We start from the raw sequence: 21,259 nt of genomic DNA on the forward strand, positions 1-21,259 counted from the left end.
ATACAAAATTTAGTGACTCATTCTTCCTTGTTATAGATACAAACTCCTCCTCCTCCTCCATTTGGTTCTCAGTTTGCAAAACTTAAGCCTGCCTAACTGTGCCCCACAATCAGAGGTGAAGGGAGCACCCTCGGTTTAGATACCTGCCATCTGAAGACAGAGAGCCCTCAGATACTAACACACAGGGGTTGAATTCTAGCAGGAGTTCCTTTGCATATTAGGCCACACACCCCTGATGTAGCCAATCCTCCAAAAGCTTACCAAAAAGAGCCTTATAAGCTCTTGGAGGATTGGCTACATCAGGGGTGTGTGGCCTAAAATGCGAAGGAGCTCCTGCTAGAATTCCACCCCTGCTAACACATGAATGGCCAGGTGGCGGGAAGCTCCAGTGGCACAGGAAAAGGGTACTTATACCACGCCTGGACTAGAACAGAAGGGCATCCAGGGTTGAATGTAGCATAGAACCAGGCTGGTACACCTGTTACTCTCTCCATTTCTACTTGCTTCTTTGCGTGCTCAGTAGCAACAAAAGTACACCAAGGCACCAATGCGGATGCATGCATATACACGCATACATACTTCAATGCACACTAGAGTTGCAGTCTCTTAGACTTTGGACATGAGATATGGTACATTTGTCCAAAAAAGGCTAGCTACCGCCACCACAGTAGCATTATATGGCATGTTGATATGCAGGGCCTAACATTAGCCACTGACAGAGATGATAAAACTTGACCCCAGATGGGTTAGCTTGGAGCTCTTTCTCCCTAGTGAAGGAAGTTCAGACTCGCCTAAAATTCCAGATCTCTAGCTTTGAGAGAAAGGCGAGTAATTCCAAATACAGCAGTTTACAGGTCATTTTTTTTTTAAAGTCATTTCCAGTTGAGCGCTGATCAATACAAAAGCTACTTACTAAGCAAACAACAAAAAAACCAAACCAATCCATCTCTCTTTCACACATGCACACAAATACACAAACACACACACTGCTTGCATTCTCTTCTCCCACCCCCAACCCCCCGGTTTCTTTCTTTCTTTTCTTTTTTTTTTACAAAAGACAAGTTATTTTAATAGTTGTGTTTAACAAAAGCACTGAGGCTATAAGATGCAGGAACCAACACACCTGGGGCCCTGCCCAGAACAATCAGATATGAAAGTCATCAGTTGAAAATTATTTTTTTAAAAAACCTAAATTTCATTTCAAGATATTTAAAAGTTCTGCTATTAATTCAATACTCAGTGTAGAAATCAACATTCCCCCCTCAGATCCAGCCCACCCACCCCCAAACACACAGTATTCGGTTTAATAGCAAAAAGTCAGTCATCTCTCACACAAACCACTGCAGAGAGGGAGAACTGAAGGATTCATTAAACTAGTAAGTCAACAGATGAAAGGATTATTGCTCAGAAGTTCTCCTCGAAAGGGCACATTAAACAAGAGCAAGAGAGTGACTTGTTTAATAAGGACAGAGAAAGGACAAAAGCTAATGCTAATATAGCTTAAGTTTCTCTTGCCTTCTGGAGGAAATCAGAAAATGGGTTGCATCCTGGCATGAAAACTTCACTCTCCAGGAGGGCTGGGATGACCTGCTTATCTGGATTTTCTCATACAATAATTGTATTATTGTTTTATGCCCACTCAAAGCACCTGGAATTGGAGAATGATTGGGAATGGGTGGTAGCAATAGTGGAGAATTTAGCATCCCAGGAAAAGAGCGATGTCCCCATTTCAGGAAGGTGAACACACAGAATCAGTACTTCCTGTGCATAACATATGGGGGCAAAATGCCTGGTATCCCTCCTGACACTTCCAACTCAGAGGCAAAGGCTGGAAAGCACTGTTCCCTCTAAGCTGGGCACATGAGCAGCCACTCATTAACTCAGGAAGCCCTGCTCAGCAACAATCTGGAGTCATGCAGGGTCATGAGAACCAGTTTGGTGTAGTGGTTAAGTGCGCGGACTCTTATCTGGGAGGACCGGGTTTGATTCCTCTCTCCTCCACTTACACCTGCTGGAATGGCCTTGGGTCAGCCATAGCCTTCACAGGAGCTGTCCTTAAAAGGGCAGCTGCTGTAAAAGCTCTCTCAGCCCCACCTACCTCACAGGGTGTTTGTTGTGGCGGGGGGGGGGAGGTAGATTGTGACCGCTCTGAGAGTCTGAGATTCAGAGTATAGGGCAGGATATAAATCCAATATCTTCTTCTTGCACTGCCCATTTTAAGATTACAACAGTTATATTCTGCTCAGGATGTGAACCACTCCACTCAGTAGGGGGGAAATTAGAAGGAACATTGGCGGAAAGAGAGCTGAATGCATGTCTGTGCCACTGAAATCACCACCCAGAATCTTGCACAGATCAGCACCTACAAATATAGCTCTCGTAGTACCTCCCTGGAAAATGGGATCTCTACTCTCCTGTTCTCCCATGTGTTCTTGGGAGAGAAAAATTCACACCTCCTGTCTCCAAGCTGAATCCATTTTGCACAGTCTGAATCCTCACTATCAAGAACACACAATGCAACCAGCCCAGGCTTGTCTTTCAAAACCCTCCCACATGAATCCCCTTGGCTTGGCTCAGCTGTCAGTCTGCGCCATTAGCAGCAGCCCTCAGCATTCCCCTGCTAAAAATACACCTTTGAACTGAATGGACCATTGGACATCTCTCTCTGGATTCCTCCTCTTTCCAAAGCAGCAGGTAAGCATCCCTGTCCCATTTCATTCTACCCTTCACATACACACACACCACACACACACACATATCCTTCTCCTCTTCCAGCCCACCTAGGCCACTGGTGGCTGAATTGTGGCCATGTTCAAAGAGCTGGGTTCTTCCTGACAGAATAGCAAAACAACGCTGACTCCAGCCTTTAACAGAAGAGTTTCAGGAAGCAGTTCTGGCAGTAGGGCTTGTCATTCTGCTCCTTGAAGGTTCCTTTGTTGAGCTGCTTGAGACAGAAGGCACAGACGAAGTGTTCCGGATGAAATTTCTTGGCCATCGCAGTAATGCAACGCCCTGTGATGGGCTTCTGGCAGCCGGAGCACAGCGAGCCACGGCGCTCGTGGTAATGCACCTCACAGTAAGGCTGCCCATCATGTTCAAAGAAGCTGCCATTGACAAAGGGAGTGAAACATTCCTATGAGGGAGGAGAAGGGCATCATCAGCAAATTAAGGGAAAAGAAAAAAGCACAGCGTTAGTTGCAAAGAGAGGCTCCATTCTAGGGAACATCAAGAGCAATTCTTACTCCACTCTAAAGAAGACAGAGGAGGTAAGCAGCCATTACTGCATCAGCCGTTTCCCAGTGTTTTTTTTTTAATAGAGGCAACCAGTTTGTTCCAGCAGCTTTAAAAATCTGTAAGGCCAAACTAATACCACAGTTATTGTATGGTATTCCAACTTGGATTAATGCCTTTGAGTCCAATATCAAAAGAGTTCAGTCCAAATTTGTTAGGAAAATCATGGGCTTACCATTCTGCGTCTCATTTGCCACTCTTTGTCTAGAAACAGGCCTCAGTATGTTAGAAACTAGAGCATGGCTTATGTCAATCAAATATTGGCTACATGTGCACTATTCCACTAACTGTGGGAGTTATTTATATCAAATGCCTCGTCCAAATGGATTTCCTGCTCAGAGATGAAAATAATCACCTTAGGTTTGTCTATGGATTCTCTTTATATGCTTCCTCTTACAAACGCATATTATTTAATTAAACGCAGATATTGAATTATAAAAACTAATGAGTGCTGCAAATAAATCTTGCTGCCCTCTGAATTTTGGAATTTCCCCAACTATTGGTTATTTGCCTTCTTATTAAACAACTCTCCATGTTCCAAAATTGTGTAGAGCATTTACCCTTGCCAGATGCAATACAATTCCATCAGCAGTTATCTATGGTAGATATACAAAAATCCCACTTTTATTAAGACTTTGTATATGTAATTTAAAACAATGAGAGCTTTCACAGTTCTGCAGGGCCTGTAAAATGGCACTCTTCCGCCATGCCTTCCCGTAATGGTAACTCCTATAGCAACAAATTAGGCCCATAAATCTAAACATTACTCTGGATTTATCTTACCATGCTATGGCAACCTGGGGTCCTCTTTGGAACATCTAATACTGACCATCCAGTTATATTGTTTCCATTGAAATGTTAACTGTTTGTATGAACTACTGCACTAGCACCTATTGATACTGATGTTTTAATAATTGTTTTTATGTTTTATTGCTGTTTTATCTTGTTTGGTTATTGTTTGACCCCAACCTGTAAGCCGCCCTCAGCCTGCCTTCGGTGGGCAGGGCAGGATATTAAATAAATAAATAAATAAATAAAATGATTATTGCAGAATACTACAATCCTATTCCATTATAGGGACATCCTCTTGGAGCGTTCTAATCTGATACAGATTAGAATGCCCTTCTGAACATCATTGTTTTGCACATTCTTCAGAATGACAGAAGTAATTTTGAAGCAAAGAAAGCTAATATTATTCATTTGAAAGTTTTCCGAGACATGTTAAATTTCTGCAATCTTTGGGGTGTTTCAGAAGCTAATCGTATTTCTTTTATACGGACAATGGTTAATATGGGGATGTAGCCATCCTTCTGCCCCACTTTCTCCTCTATAATACCAATGGCAGCCTTGGGGATAAGCAATTTCAAAGGAAGGAAAGGAAGGGGAAAATCTGAGGTGCACTTACCCGGCAGACAAAACACTCAGGGTGCCAAAGGGTATTCAAGGCGGAGATGTAATTTTCCAGGATGGCCCGGGCACAACCTCCACATTTTGGGGCAAACATGTCAAAGTAATCCTTGCGACAGTAGGCCTTACCATCTTTCTCATGAAAGCCTGCCATGGGAGGAAGAGACAAAACAAAAAAGTCAGCTCGAGCTTGACCTTTGTACTTTAGCCTATAATCTTGCAAATTTATAAACTATTTTTCTGAAGGTCAAATTGGTATACAGAAAATACAACAAATTAAGATAAAAAATTAAAAGAACCAATGCAAGCCCCCCACACACACACACATACACAAAATTACTATTGTAACAAACAGAAAATGCCCAGTTGAAATACTAGGCTGCAAGGTGGAAGGTCTGAAAAAATAAGAACATGATTGCTTAGTATGAAAAATTCCACAAAGATATTGCTCAATGACCCATCTTGAACACTGTTGGTGCAGTGCTGGATTTGAGAAAAGAAAAACAGAGAGGGGAAAGAAACATAACCCAAAAACTGGAATCAAGAACCTAAAGGTTAATATACAATAAGGGCCAAAAATTAAAAGCAGAATTTAAAATAACAGCCCAAAATACGTGTATTTATTACTGAAAGTTAAAAGCATTTAGAGGCCCATCATTAGAATCCTGTGCTGCATTTGGTCTGAGCTTACATTGATTTAACATCCTAAAAGGGTAGGAACTGGTGTAAATCTTCTCAAAAACCTTTAACAAAGGGTCACAAAGGAGAAAGTGCTTCTTGGAGATTCTCCCCTCGAAGCTACATATTGCATTATTCAAGAGGAAAAAATGGGAGGTAAGCTGCAGCACATTCGTTGACATTAAACAGGTCATTTCTCTTTGGGGGAGGCTCAGAGAATGCATTCCATCGTCACAAGGTTTAATCAATAGTCAGATTTAGATTAGAAACACTAGCTGGTGATTCCTGAAGAGGTCTTGCTGATTTTGTGCCATTTGGATTGTTCAAAGTGATTCAGATACTGTGGCATGATCCCTATTTCTACTATTTGTTATACTGAATACTTTTAATACAGACAAGGGTGAACTGAAGCGTTGGCTTGTCATGCCAAATTGCTGTGAGAAGGACTAAAACTTGGATTTCCAACTTCTTACATCACAGCAATCCATTTGATGTATATTTCAAATATCAGCAGTTCCCTATTCTTGGAAACATCAAGCATGCATATGAAGCTGCTCTGTACTGAGCAATACCTACTCAGGTCAGTACCGCTTACTTTGAAGGGCAGCTGCTCAGGTCTTCCCCAGCATCTACTACCTAAGAACCTTCAGCTGGAGATGCCTGGGAGTGAACCTGGGGAGCTCAGCACGAAAAGCACGTGCTTCAGCACTGAGCCAGAGCTCCTTCATTCACAGCATTTTTGAATGGAGAGTAAGTTTTGAGCTAGGGTTTGGGTGAGCAGTCAGATCTTTGACTCCAACTGATTGTGACTGCAGCGGAGTTGCAGATTTTGGCAGTTAGCAAAATTGTCTTTGGGCTTATGAAAGTTTAATTTCAGATATGCTGTGCTTTTTTGTGTTAAGTGCCATCAAACTGCTTCCGACTTATAGTGATCTTATGAATAAATAACCTCCAAAACCTATTGTTAACAGCCATTCACAGGCCTTGCAAATTGCAGACTGTGGCTTCTTTTTGGTTTTTTTTCTAAATATGTGTGTGCGTGTGTGCACCTGGAAGTCACGGTAACCTCTGGTGACTGTCCCTACTGGGGGCCTGCAGGAATTGCAGTGTGGTGGTTGAATAAAGCCTGCCCCTGTCTTCCCGAGTCGACTGCTGGTATTTCAAGGTCTTCCATCCAAGTATTTGCCAGAGTTGACCCTGCTTAACTTCTGAGATCTGACGAGATCAGGCTTGCCCAGGCTATCCGGGTCTGCGCTGACTGTGGGTTCTTTTATTGAGTCAATCCATCTCATTATTGAGTCCCTCTTTTCCCACTGCCTTCAGCTTTATTGTCTAGCACTGCCTAGCATTGTCTTTTCCAGTGGCTCATTTTCTCATAATGTGATCAAAGTATGACGGTCTCAATTTGGTCATTTTAGCTTCTAGGGAGAGTTCAGGCTTGGTTTGATCTAGAACCCACTAACAAACTGATCTCTCTGTGACTCATTTTTTTCACACAGCACCTCTGATTCCTGAAAACAGCACTAAACAACCATATGCAATCATACTGCCCTAAGATGATTTGCTCTACACAGTTTTTTTGTGATGACATTAAGAATTATTGCAGCATAATGGCTAGGAGAGATGGTGCTATGGATTAGAAAGTCCCCAGTTCAAATCTTACTTCTGCCACTGAACATAATAGGTAGACTTAGGAAAGCCACTCTTTCTTTTAGAATCCCCATCCACACTATGGGCATAATAATGACTGCAATACTCACAAGGTGTTATAAAATTTACAAGGTAACCTTGGGGACCCTAAACTAGGTGGAAAGGCAGCATACAAATGCTTTAAATTAAAATACATATATATTCTTTATTTTTAGTTGTGTGTGTACATGTACGGGATATTTTTTGAATTCTTGTCTACATGTATGCGAAGTTCTCTGAACCCCCAACAGCATTATGTAACTACTAGATGTTTCTATTATTAAGGTTACCCAAATGGGCTATGGACTAGAATGGTCCAAGCTAGCATATTGTCAGATTCAGAAACTAACCAGGCCCCGGTTAGCAACTGGATGAGAGACCACTAGGGAAATCCAAAGTCATTGCACAAAAGCAGACAATGGTCAACCACCTCTGAGACTTTTTTGCCTTGGAAACCCCCATGAGGAGTCACCATGACGACTGCGATTTGAAAGCACTTTATGTACAAAAAAGGGACACAACATTAAGTTTTTTGCATTGCAAAAAAGTGGCCACAGTTTCAGCACCAGCCACTGTATTTTAGTATCTTTTCATTATTCCTGAAATGCAATACTTGGAGGTGGTTTCAAAAGATAGCTGTGTCGGTCTGAAGAAGAAGAGCTAGATTCGAAGTCTGAATAGGCTGTGTTGGTCTGAAGAAGAAGAGCCACCTTACACACCAACAAAAGTTTCAGGGTATCTGTTGGAGGCAACTTTGACTCTCTAAAGTTCATACTCCAAAAACCTTGTTGGTTTCTAAGATGCTACTAGACTTGAACCTGGCAGTTCTGCTTGGAGGCAATTTAACACATTTGGTTTGCATGATTTGTCAGTCAGCCTCAACAAACATACCTTCAGGGCCAAAGAATGCTCCACACTGTGCACAGAAGAAGTGTTCTGGGTGCCATGTCCGATCCAGTGCTGTCACCACTTTCTGATAGGGAGAAACCATAAGCGTTACGCATGTGGCCAAAATTAAAATGACATAGCAGTCAAGGTGGTGAACTAGGATCTGAGAGACCTAGGTTCAAATCCCAACTCTGGATGACCACTAGGCCAGTTCCCTCCACTCAGTCTAAACAACCCTGTGAAGGAAGTGTGGGGATAAAATGGAGGAAGGGAGAATGATGTACACTGCTCTGAGCTCCTGGTTGCAAGGGAAGCCAGACAAAAGCATACTAACTTTAATAAATAAATCAGACCTGGGGAGTATGGGGGAATACAAGAAGTAACCAGAGCAGGAATGCATTTCAACCTGGGGAGCTGAATTCATCTGTGAGACTGACCTGCTAGCCATTTATGGCCCCCCATCTGCAGATAAGTAAATTCACACATGGAGGCTAAACAGAGGTTTCTGCAAACTCAAAGGACCCCCTAGGTGTGCTGAAAATTCTGAAATCAATATATAAGGGGTTATGATAGACCTTTAAAGGATGCACTAGCCTGTAAATGGTGGACACCTGCATTGCTGATAAGGATAGTACTTACTATGGCGTTCCTACTATTATGCGTGCTAATGAGAGAAAGCTAGGGTGAGTGATTCAGACAGTGAGACATAAATAATTTTCATATTTTTCAAGTTATGAGTATTTGTAGTATGCCCTATCTGCATGTTATGTGGTTACTGTTTTGTAGAATTCATTTGGCACTAGTGGACCTGGAAAACCTGTACAATACTCATAAGAATGGTCCCTAGAAGAAGGATTTGAGATCCGAAACGGCTTGCAAAGCGGACTGGTTCTCTGTTGGACCATCTATTTTTTATACTGGACTGAATGTAATTGAGTGGCTTTCAGTCACATAAGGGCAGTAGGAGCACTGAGTAACTTCTGAGGTTTTAACTTGGTGATACGTACTGATAATATTCATTTTGTATTTGATACTTATCATTCACAACAAGTTAAAATTGCATTTTACATGGAGAGTTCTTTCTTTTTGTTGTGGCTTAGTCTCTCCTCCGTGGTCCCGTTTACATTGTGACGGCATTGGGCCCTGCAGCAGAGGAGGATGCCAGCAGCTGCCTATCAACCACAATGAAAAAATGCCGGCAGCAAAGCTGGGCCAGCCTCAGCACAGAGGGATGTTGACTGCTGCTCTGGCCCAGATGCAGCAGTGGTTGCTGGCAGTCTGTGCAGACCTAGTGGGAGCAGAGAAGGACGTTGGCCACCACTGTGGACCAGGGTGCAGAGGGTGCTGCCAGATGCTGTGGGCCCAGGCACAGCAGCAAACAATGCTGGCAACCACTGAGCGGTGGTGGAGCCTCACCAGCTTCAGTGATGGGGAGCATATGGGATTCCCCCCCACAAGACTCCCACTCCCCCCACTGAGCCATAAGGTGTGGGGAATTGGCACTAATGGGGGTGAGGGATTTCTCCCACACACAAGTATCACGGGTCCCCACCTGTGAAATTCTAGAATTTTCCAATCCTCAGCCTTCTTGGAAGATGTCTTACAAAAGAGCATTTCCACTGCCTACTCAAACAACATGAGCACATGAAGTTCCTTCATGCTGAATCAGATTAGTGGTTGGTCAAGGTCAGTGTTGTCTGCTCAGACTGGCAGCTGCTCTCCAGGCAGAGGTCTTTCACATCACCTAGTCCTTTTAACTGGAGATTGATCCTGTGACCTTCTGCATGCAAAGCAGATGCTCTACCACTCTAACTTCTATACCACACTGTCCAACTCCTCAGTAGTTTACAGCAAGATAAGGGACAGGGGACAAACAATATTGAGACATTGAAGAGATTAATCGCCTTATAGTCCTGTGACCTCACAACCATCACAGCCTAGAAATGTTTTTTAAAAGTGAACTGAGAAAGTGGTAGGCAGAGACATCACAGGTTAAGACCCAGACAGAGAACTGAAGACAAATGGAATGCTAAACAGCGAGTAAAACTTAAAGAACGCCATTGGAAATAACAGTTCCTCTGCCCCAACCATTGATTGCATTCTTGTTGTGATGAGGCATTTGAAGCCTACAAAGGTGACCACAAGGACAGAACCAAGAATGGACAGATTATTATAAAGCAATTAGACTGTGATCTTGGCTAAATACCCTGAAGGGTGTAAACTTGACATGTCTTTGGCATAAGGCCAAAGGAATTCTAAACCTACCACCTGAAATAATCCTGATATATAAGCTCAGAATTTTCCCACCTGTTTCATTTCTGCAGGTGGGGCCTGTGGCTCAGTGGCAGAGTATCTGCTCTGAATGCAGAAGGTCCCAGGTTTGAGCTCCAGCATCTCCACTTAACAGATCATGTAGCAGATGATATGAGAAACCTCTGATTAAGACTCCAGATAGCTAATGCTAGCCTTGACAGATCAATGGTCTGACTTACTATAAAATGTTTTGTTAAGTCCTCAAAGACTGAATTCTTTAAAAAACAAAACCCTGCTTTTAAATATTTGTATAAGGCATCTGGTATCAAAAGCCTCTCGTATTCTAAAATACCCAAGGAACCAGCTTTTCCCCATATGAGCCTGTGACACAAATTATGACATGCAGACAAGCAAGCCCCAACTGGAGGCTGCCCCATTCTAAAAAGTGAGTACTGCAGTGCCACAGGCTTGGGCCATCTTCATGAACCAGCTCAGAATGCTTCATCCCTCCAAGCCTTTTTGCAAGGTAGGCAAAGTCTGGCAAAATATTTGCTTCATGTCACTGTTATGATTTGGAGGTACTAGATTTAATTGTATCAGTTCATACTGTCACTTATTATAGCAATATGGCAGGGGTGGCCAACGGTAGCTCTCCAGATGTTTTTTGCCTACAACTCCCATCAGCCGCAGCCAGGATGGCCAATAGCTGGGGCTGATGGGAGTTGTAGGCAAAAAACATCTGGAGAGCTACCGTTGGCCACCCCTGCAATATGGTATTGAATTCTTTCTACTGTTCTGAGTTTCGGAAGAACAGCATAGGTGCTTTGAGACACACAGATCAAGACTGGAACTGACAAAAATGAAGGCTGTGAGTGACTCTATAAGCATGCATGATGCCAAGCTAGACTACAACCTATAAGGAGATGAGGGGTCTCCTTGACTATTGTGCAGCAGTTTTCAGAGGGTAGTCATGTTGGTCTACAGTAGAACAGCTACATTCAAGTGCAGTAGCACCTCAGAGAAAGATTTTCAGGGTATCAGATACTACGCAGCAGATTCTGTGCGATAGCCAGGATACAGTTAATCCTAATTTAAAGGTTACTGGTTACTGGTTGAACCAGCAAAAAAGAAAAAATATATACTAATTAAAGTATGTGCTATTGAAGATAATGTGACTGCAGCTTCTCTATTACATAATATGGAAGAGTCCATCAAAACAGGCAAAAATTAGCACAGATTTGCTCAAATTAGCATAAAGATCTGGCTGACTTCTTGGTCCATACCTCTAGACCCTCACCAGCTACACCTCTACATTGTCTCCAAACACCACAGGTAAGTAAATGCAAGAATGTCTACCTATTAAAAACTGGTGTAGCTTGGTGGTTGAGAGCATACAAGGTTGAAGTCATGAACTCAAGGAAAGCCCTCTCAGCCTCTGCTTTCACTTGTAACAGGGCCTAACTTCCAAGGTGGTTGTACAAATTAGCTAAAACTGCTCAGATCCAGAATATTTCCGATATCTTTTTACCCATCCATTAATTTCCTCAGCTGAGGCCCTGCTCCAGCTTCCTCCTTTTTTAGACAACAAGAAGCAGGGCCTTTTAGTGGTGGTGCCCCAAACTTGGAATACCCTCCCCCCAGCACTAAACCTGATTTTTTTTTCTGACCTCAGAAGGCCTTTTTTGTTCCGTCATGCTTTTATATTAGCTTTTCTATGTCGTTCTTGCCACTTAAAATTGCTGTGATTATATGAACTGTTTTAGAATACTTTTATATTGTTCTTTATAAGAGATGGATTTTCAGGGTATCAGAGATGGATTTTTCATTGTGGCACTTCCTCCTGCCTGGCACTGTGTACAATCAGTTCTGTTTGCCTGAGTCTTTTTAATGTTTACTCGTCTTGAACTGCTTCATATCTGTTGTTTTACTTGGTTTTATTTTATGACTGTGATCAGTCTGCTAAAGACTTCACAGTGACTGAAACTGGTTTGTTATTAAATCAATCCATTATTAAAAGTCTTCAGCTGATGTACTTTGCTAATTTCATATGTTTCCATTGACAACCCTGAAGGCCATGGGTTGGATGTCATGTGTCCATAGCAAGAAGCCTCCCATTATGAGAGATTCACCTCTTGCAAAACAAAATAAACTCCACAGTTGCCTTAACTAACCCCTTAGCAATCATCTTTTGCAGCAGGGAAAAATTTGCCTGGAGTGGGGGGGGGAGTGTCACAACTTGCAGATGGATCCATGGGAACCCATATATGATGGAAAGGCAGGGTTTTAAAAGAAACCTTGCATATATATGTGCATTATCATAAAACGCAACATGATAGTCGGAACTGGATTGCCAACAATCACTGAATAAGATAACAGAAAGGAAAACACAGTGTATTAAAGGGCAAGAACAAAACCAAACCACAGTAAATACTGGCTGATAAACTAATGAAATATATCCTGACCTCTTATTCAGTAACTCATTCCATTATTTGTGAAAAACATTTATAAGTCAGAAGAATAGCAAAATGAATTCAAGTATAAACATAGTTGTCACAAAATACCACACAATTACTGACTTAATAGCCACTTATAATGAGAAGCCGGAATCTGCGTTTCTAATCTCTATTGATGCTGAGAAGGCATTTGATCGTGTGGACAGAGGGTTCCTGAGGAAGACGATGACATACCTGGGCTTTCCGGAAGAATTCCTTCGGTGGACCCAGTTGATATATCAGAATGCGACCTCGAGAATTAGAGTCAATGGAGAGCAGTCTGGAGTAGTCGATCTGGCATGCGGCACAAGACAGGGGTGTCCGCTTTCCCCACTCCTGTTCAATATCTGCATTGAGCCTCTCGCCCAGGCGGTGCGCCAAAGGACGAACATATATGGTATGAAGCACGGTCTCAGCGAATTTAAAATTCTGTTATATGCAGACGATGCCCTTTTGATGGTGACTGAGCCAGAGTCCTCTTTTCCAGCAATTATTAAGCTTACTGAAGAATTCAGCCAACTTGCAGGCTACAAAGTGAATTGGGGGAAAACTGAGGTACTCCAAGTGGGCGGTAAGAAGATTCCTGAGGCAGTTGGAAGGCGGTTTAGACTTCAGGAGGACTCGATTCAATACTTAGGAATACAAATTCCCAATCGAAGTCAAAACTTAGTGGGGATGAATTTTAGAAAGCTCCTGGAGAAAACACAAGCTGACTTCACCCGATGGAAACCCATCCCATTGTCATTGTGGGGTAAAGTGAATGCCCTTAAGATGGTTACATTCCCCCGCTTCTTTTATGTTCTCCGAGGTCTCCATCAGTATATTCCGCAGAAGTGGTTTAAAAGAGTCAATACTCTAATAACAAACTTCTTGTGGGAAGGGAAAAGGCCACGACTTTCCTTGGCTAGGCTCCAGCTCCCAATTGATCAAGGTGGCTTTGGTATGCCAGACTTAAGTGTATACCATAGGGCCTATATGTTGGCAAGTGTTAGTAAGTGGAGGCAAGATGTAGGGAAGGAATCTCCAGACTGGGTGGCCCTCGAGGCTTCAACAGTGGCCCCTCTTTCTACGCTAGAGGTTTTGGGTTCGAAGCACTACCAAGGGGAAGTATTGCTTCCAGCAATTCAGGCCACCAGGCGATTATGGCAGCTAATAGGGTCCAAGCAAGGCTTTAACGCCTTCTTACATGGATCAATGACTCTTTGGGGAAACCCAGAATTGAGGATCGGAGGGTGCCAAGTGGTTTGGAAGGGTTGGATTGAAAAAGGGATAACAACTCTTGATCATCTACGAGACCCAAACAGAGAAGAATTCTGGACATTTAAGGAGCTTCAAGACAAGTATAATCTTGAATCTAACCAATGGCTACATTATTACCAAATAAAGATGGCGCTGACGCAGCTGCTGGGTCCGGATGCCTTGGCTGCCCCTGATCCACCATCCCTTTTAGCTGTATTAAGGCGGACATGGCAGCAAGATAATCCAGTGCAAGCCCTGTACACGTACTTTCGATATGGGACGCAACAACAACAGTTAATTGAAGAATTACGGGTAAAATGGGCAGATGAACTGAACCTTAGTATTCTACCATTCCAATGGTTCACAATCAACAGGGCGATCCGAAAAGTTTCTAAAGATCAACGCTTGATATTAATTCAGCAAAAAATTCATTTCCGTATTTACTGGACACCTGTTCGACTACACAAATTTAACCTCTTGACTTCACCAGCATGTTGGCGATGCCAGGGAGGTGAAGCGGGGCTAAGCCACATGATTTGGTCATGCCCGGTGCTGCTTGATTTCTGGGGCGATATACTCAGGTGGATAAACCGCGTATTGGGAGGTCAGCACAGATTCACAGCCATGCAAGTTCTTTTAAACTACTTCCCGTCAGCATGGGTGTTGTCTCGCCCACAGCGATATTGGGGATTTCGGGCACTGATGACGGCAAAGAGGATAATCATGCAGATGTGGAGAACGGAATTTTCAGGAACCGTAGCGCAATGGCTGGAGGACATGCTGCGATTGGCGGTGGATGAAAGGCTGGTCTACCGACGAATGATGCAACAACAACAATTCGAGGACATTTGGGCACCGTTTTTGGCGGCTGTCAATAATTTACAGGGTCCGGGATGTGAATTTGAACATAGTTCCCTCTAGGCTGTGGGGGCCAAGGTGGTCCAGAGAGCTATATCAAGTATTAGGCATACAATAGGCAGAGATAGATAAGTATGGGCAACAAGGGTGATGGGTCACAGGGTGCTGGATGAGTGGATAATTGTGAACTACGTAATTTTTTGTTTGTTTAATTGTTAAATATTTATTATTACTATGGATCTGTTACATATACTAATTTCAATAAATGATGAATATATAAGGAAAAAAACAAAACAAAATACCACACAATGTAGAAAATTGAATAAAACGCAATGTTGACTAAATCAACTTTATACAGAACATCTGAACAATTCCAAATAGAAACTGCATCAAGAAATTGCATCTATGTAGTTGATTTGACTTTGAGGAAGACCATCAGTGAAACAAGATGAAACCTGGGTGTTTGTCAGTCGGAACTTCCATTGATTTTTGATGCAATTTCTGTTTGGAACTGTTCAGATGTTCCATGTAAAGTTGATTTTGTCAGCATTATGATTTATTCAATTTTCTATCCACATAGTGGTATTTTGTGAAAATTATATTTATACTTCAATTAATTTTGCCATTCACCTGACTTATAAATGCTTTATACAATTGATGGGATGAGTTATTGAATAAGAGATCAGGAAACACTGTTTTAGATAACGATCACTGACTAACCAAAGGATAAAGCACAGCTAAGCAGGTTTGATGTAGCCCACAGGCCACCTACTCAGAAATAAAAGCCAGCATGGCATTGAAAGTTAAAGTGTTGGACCAAGATCTGAGAGACCCAGGTTCACATACCCCCTCTGACATGGAAACTCACTGGGTGACCTTGCGCCAGGTCTTACTTAGAGCCAGTTTGGTATAGTAGTTAAGTGTGCAGACTCTCATCTGGGAGAACTAGGTTTGATTCCCCACTCTTCCGCTTGCATCTGCTGGAATGGCTTTGGCATAACTTCAGCATAGCTCTTGTAGAGCAGTCCTTGAAAGGGCAGCTTCTGGGAGAGCTCTCTCAGCCCCACCTACCTCACAAGGTGTCTGTTGTGGGGGAGGATGGTTAAGGAGATTGTAAGCCACTCTGAGATTCAGAGTGAAAGGCAGGGTATAAATCCAATATCATCTTTTTCTTACAACTCAACCTACCACACAGAGTTTGGTTGTGGTGCAGATAAAATGAGGCAAATGACGCTAAGTGGCTTTGGGTCTCCAAATACACTGGATATAAATTAATATATACACAAATCCAAATGCATATAGAGCACTACACACATATCAGGGACTCACATCCAAGATGGGGCCATTGCAGTAGTAGCAGCGTGGAGAGAAGAGGTTATGATAGTCCTTCTCGCAGTAGGGCTGACTGTCGCGTTCAAAGAAGTTCCGCGACCCTATCTCCTCCTGGCAATGGGTACAGACAAAGTGCTCAGGGTGCCACGTCTTCCCCATCGCTGTAACAACCTGAAGGGGGTGAGGGGAGAGGAGAGGAAAGAAGAGAGACCTGACTTCAGCAGATGCTTCACCTCCCAGGTGTGGGCATCTCACATGACAACTCATCAGGCAGAGCTCAGCACAAATCAGAGAATCTTCTACTAACTCGGGTGGATCCTTGGACTGGGGTAGCATGAAAACTGAATTACCTATCATCTCAGGAGAGGGCAGTCCCTCAAGGGCAGGGCAGAGGTCACTGGAGGAGCTTACAGCGTACCTGGCCAGTGGATAAATAGAGTACTTCAGTTTCTTCGGCATCACCAGTCCATTCATCCATTTGCTTTTAAAAGCCCTCCCAGGTATAGCTCAAGATTCTCCCATTGGGGGATGGTTTCTTCAGACTCACCTGCCCAGCAATTGGTTTCTTGCACGCTCCGCAGACACCTTTGGCGACTGTCGCTACTCCGAGTTTGTTCAAGTCAGATTGGAGGCTTCCGAGCATGCTGTCCAACTGGCTGCCAGGCTTTGGAGGAGTTGAGGATGGGTAGCTATTCCCACCTTTCCCTTGGGACATGAACTGCAAGAGAGAGCCAAATCAGAGAGTGTAAGATGAGCATTCTGCTTTAAGCCCTTCTCCTCACAGAAGACCACCATGCCTTCTTGTGATCTCTTGGAAGTGGATAGGAGAATTACTATCTCAGACACAAAACTCAAGCACAGAATGCAGCGAAGACTTAAAAGAACAAGGCCAGAATGAGAGATTTCAAGAACTCTGTCAGAGCAAGCTGCCCAAACCAAGAAAGTGAATGGTTTGAGTATCTCCAAGAGCAACTATTAACAAGCAAAAGACGCGTCCTAAGCAGATTAAATAGATAAACGGTTATGTGAGCTAATGGTAGGGGGCTTTAAAAATTTCTCAGGAAGACAGGTAAGGATACTTTCCAAAACAAACTGCTTTGTAAATAAACAATGCCAAAAACGTGCAAGAAAGCCACACAATATACTTATATATTACTTTTTTAAAATTATGGAATTCAGGACAACATACACAGGATTCTCCCTTCAGGCACTGACCAGGTAGAAACCTATTCAGCTTTAGCACAGCTGTCACATCATGCGCCCTCAGTCCAAATGCTGAGGCAGTGAGTATTATCTCTTCAACATGAATCAGAAGTTAATCTGTGACTCAGCTGTAAGTATATGAGGATTTATGCTGCACACTTTTAAATACTGTCTTTTAGGGAAAGAAAATATGCCTAATCTGCCAGCTGTTCCAATGAAGACTGGGGCAGGGAGGGAACCAACGGAGAAGGACAAGCACACCACAAACCCCACCTCATACATGCACAGACATGTACAGAACATGTACATATGCACCCTGCCATGAGCTTCTATGGCAAAAACATGATCAAGATGTGATGGCATCGCTTTACTCTGCTCTGGTAAGACATCACCTGGAGTATTGTGTTCAGTTTTGGGCACCACATTTTAAGAAGGATATAGACAAGCTGGAATGGGTCCAGAGGAGGGCAACAAAGACCAAGTCCTATGAGGAAATGTTGAAGGAGCTGGGGATTTTTAGCATGGAGAAGAGACGGCCGAGAGGTTATATGATCACCATCTTCAAGTACTCGAAGGGCTGTCATATAGAGGATGGTGTGGAATTGTTTTCTGTGGCCCAGGAAGGTAGGACCAGAACCAATGGGTTGAAATTAAATCAAAAGAGTTTCTGGCTCAACTTTAGGAAGAACTTCCTGACCGTTACAGCGATTCCTCAGTGGAACAGGCTTCCTTGGGAGGTGGTGGGTTCTCCTTCCTTGGAGGTTTTTAAACAGAGGCTAGATGGCCATCTAACAGCAATGAAGATCCTGTGAATTTAGGGGGAAGTGTTTGTGAGTTTCCTGCATTATGCAGGGGGTTGGACTAGATGACCCTAGAAGTCCCTTCCAACTCTATGATTCTATGTCTCAAACAGTCATTTTGCCCTTCAGAGCTTGTGGCAACAAAATTCCTCCTTTTGCCTTCTTCTCCTAGAAAAGTCAGTTCATGCTCAGTATTTAACAGAACCCAAAGTCTGCATTTAGGAAACTTCTGGCATAGAATATTATGGTCTAAGGAGGAATACTATGGTGTAAATGATGGATAATAGTACTTCACAAGCCAGGGAGAAAATGCAAGAAGGAAGAGAAAGAAACAACTGGAAAGTTCCCTACCCTTAAACCAAATCTCCCTCCTCCAGATACTACAAGATCTTAGGAACCCGAGCAAGCCAATTTCTCTCATATCTTTCTGGTTTTCCCCACCCTCCTCATTTTTTCCTTCACTGTCAACTGCTCTTAACCGTTTATGTCTTCTAGAGCACATTTGGGTCTCCTCAGGCTATTTTCTTTTTTTCTTTAACTAAAACATTTTTAATATTTGGGGAGTCCCCTGAATACATAGAGAGACCCCTATGCTGTCTGTGGATGTCCTGGTCTTTTCTGATTGGAACAAACAATGTAATTTACTAGTAGATATAGTATTTACTAGTAGATAAAGTCAGCTGGAACTCATTTGCATATTAGGTCACACCCCCTGACACCAAGTCAGACAGAACTGCATTCCTGTGCGTTCCTGCTACAAAGGAACTTTTTTTGAGCAGGAAAGCCCACCTTTCTGCCCTCACCAGAACATAATGACATGAAAGCTCTGCTTTTGGCTGATGTACAACTTATTTGCACATGTGTACACACAATATCAGCTTCTGAGATTTCATCTGGTATCAACAGCACGCTTTCAGTTATGTCTTGGAGCTGGTGTGATACAGTGACTAAGAGAATAAGCACAATCTGGGAAGTTCCTGGTGCAAAGCTTCCTAGTTTGGTCTTCAGTCAGCTCCTCTCCATCCCATTTCTGCTGGCAGGCTTTTTCTGCCAGCGTCATCAAACAACTCCATACACACTAAAGAAAGACCTCTACAGTTAGAAATGGATTTGCACACCAAAAGACTGACAACACTCTTCCAAAGTAGGGCTCAACCAAAGTGTTTGGGCCAAAGATGGAAAACCTCCCTTTAAGTGACATGGGGCACACCAGTGAGCTCCCTCGCACAAACTTCCTAGAAATAAAAGCAAATGTTGCACAGTGCTCTAATGTAGATCCCCTACATTACAAGGACACTTGGGCCTCATGGATCAGAAATAAATATTTCCTATTCTATGACCCTTCATGACATCCAAAATCTGCAGCCCAAGGAAGACCCTTTACCATGTTTTGGTAAGACTTCTCTATGCAATCAAATCATTTTGGGAGCAAGCTCCTTAAAGATAATACACCATATGAACACATCCTGCTTAGTAACAAAGCTGGAGACACCAGAGGTGTTACCATGAGATTTATCCATGCAACATAGGAAAGAGTGGCAAGACACCCAACTGGTTTATCCTCTAGAACAGCCAAATGACTAGAGAGAATGCAGACTGTCCAGAAAAAAAACCCCTCACATACAAAAAGCATTATTATGGGAACAAATAGGTCAATGACCAAACAGCAAAGCTATTCCCATCTCTTCCAGAGGAATTCAGTGAACTTCACTGTGGATTCCAGAAGCATTGTGTCAATTCTGCATGGCCATCCCTTGAATTACCAAATTTAAAGAATGCAAAGCCAATCAAATCTGCAGTGGCTAATCAGAAGTACTGCTGAGTGGAAGCCCCACCTTACCCTGCCCATTTTCTAAAAACACTTGGGAGAGCACCAGGGAAGGTACTGGAGGGCAATATGGTGCCCATAGTCACCATGTTGGAGACCCCTGGTCTAAATGGACTAATGGTCTTGATAAGTATTGGGCAGTTTCATATCTGATGGAGCACAACAGCTCACAAAGTAAAACCTGTTGCTCTAGAGGGGGGTCCACAGGATGGTGTCCTTCTGCAAAGATATCAGCAGGGCTCTTTTTCTAGCAGGAGCTCCTCTGTATATTAGGCCACGTCCCCCTGATGTAGCCAATCCTTCAGGAGCTTAGAGGACTCTTAGTACAGGACCTACTGTAAGCTCCAGGAGGATTGGCTACATCAGGGGTCGTGGCCTAATATGCAGAGGAGCTCCTGCTAGAAAAAGAGCCCTGGATATCAGTTATGGATGCAAAAGCCTTTTACAGACAGGATTTATATAATAATAGGCATAGGAGCCTGCAAATAAGTTGATCAAAGTCACTAGTTCACTTCAAAAAAACAAATGGTCTGCCTAACTTCATGTGCCTATCTTAATCACCTGTGATGTAAAAGAAACTTGGGTTTTGTACCATTTCCCCAGCTGGTCACTTGGAACAATCTTTACTCACCAGAGGACCAGGCAAGTGACAATATACAAGCATCCATCCCCACCCCCCAGAAATGCACTACTCCACCAACATGAGCCAAGAAAGCAATTACCACAGTGACAAACAAACATCCAAGCCATGAGTACCAAAGCAAAGTAAACAAAAAATCCCAAAGCATTCCCAGCCCATACGCTCTTCATTAGAGATATTATGTAAGCTTTCTATTTGAGTCCTGATCTCTGTAAGTTTCCAATATAAGCCTGCAACATGCCAGCATTCTTTAACTCATTAAACTGATTGAATTTTCATTGCCATTTCTCCCATTCTCCAGCCAAACTCACATCCTTGCAAAGGTCATGCCACAAGTTTTGTGGACTCACGCCTGTTCAAAGAAGGCTCCTGCGGCTTCTAAATTTAAATGTATGTTTCAGAAACAAGCAGGCCATGCTTCAAGAGAAATCACAATCATATCTCCCCCCAGTTCTGTTCATGCCACAGATCAACTTCTACGCTACAAGAACCATTTTCCACACGGCATACTAGAGTGGTAATGAGTGAAAATATCCTGCCTTCTCAGGGGTGGGTGGGCGGGCAGCAAGGACACAAGAGCCGCGGTCCAGAAGAGGAGTATAAAAGGCCTGCAAAACACAATTCATAATGAGAGCTGTTCGATTGTAGCTGCATTCATTTC

General features: G+C 43.0%; 1 protein-coding gene across 1 annotated transcript in view; it reads right to left on the reverse strand.

Annotated features, from left to right (window-relative positions):
• Positions 1-2,760: 2,760 nt before the first annotated feature.
• LOC132590804 (paxillin) overlaps positions 2,761-21,259 on the reverse strand; it is a 39,180-nt gene continuing 20,681 nt past the window's right edge. Inside the window, exons 7-11 of the mRNA XM_060263731.1 lie at positions 16,675-16,845; positions 16,125-16,298; positions 7,957-8,038; positions 4,697-4,845; positions 2,761-3,133 (exon numbers count right to left, since the gene is read on the reverse strand). Coding sequence (XP_060119714.1) covers positions 2,867-3,133; positions 4,697-4,845; positions 7,957-8,038; positions 16,125-16,298; positions 16,675-16,845 — 843 coding nt within the window. The 3' untranslated portion in view covers positions 2,761-2,866. The remainder of the gene's footprint in view (positions 3,134-4,696; positions 4,846-7,956; positions 8,039-16,124; positions 16,299-16,674; positions 16,846-21,259) is intronic.

This window comes from Heteronotia binoei, unplaced genomic scaffold (genome assembly GCF_032191835.1).
Source record: "Heteronotia binoei isolate CCM8104 ecotype False Entrance Well unplaced genomic scaffold, APGP_CSIRO_Hbin_v1 ptg000807l, whole genome shotgun sequence".
Lineage (NCBI taxonomy): Eukaryota > Metazoa > Chordata > Lepidosauria > Squamata > Gekkonidae > Heteronotia > Heteronotia binoei.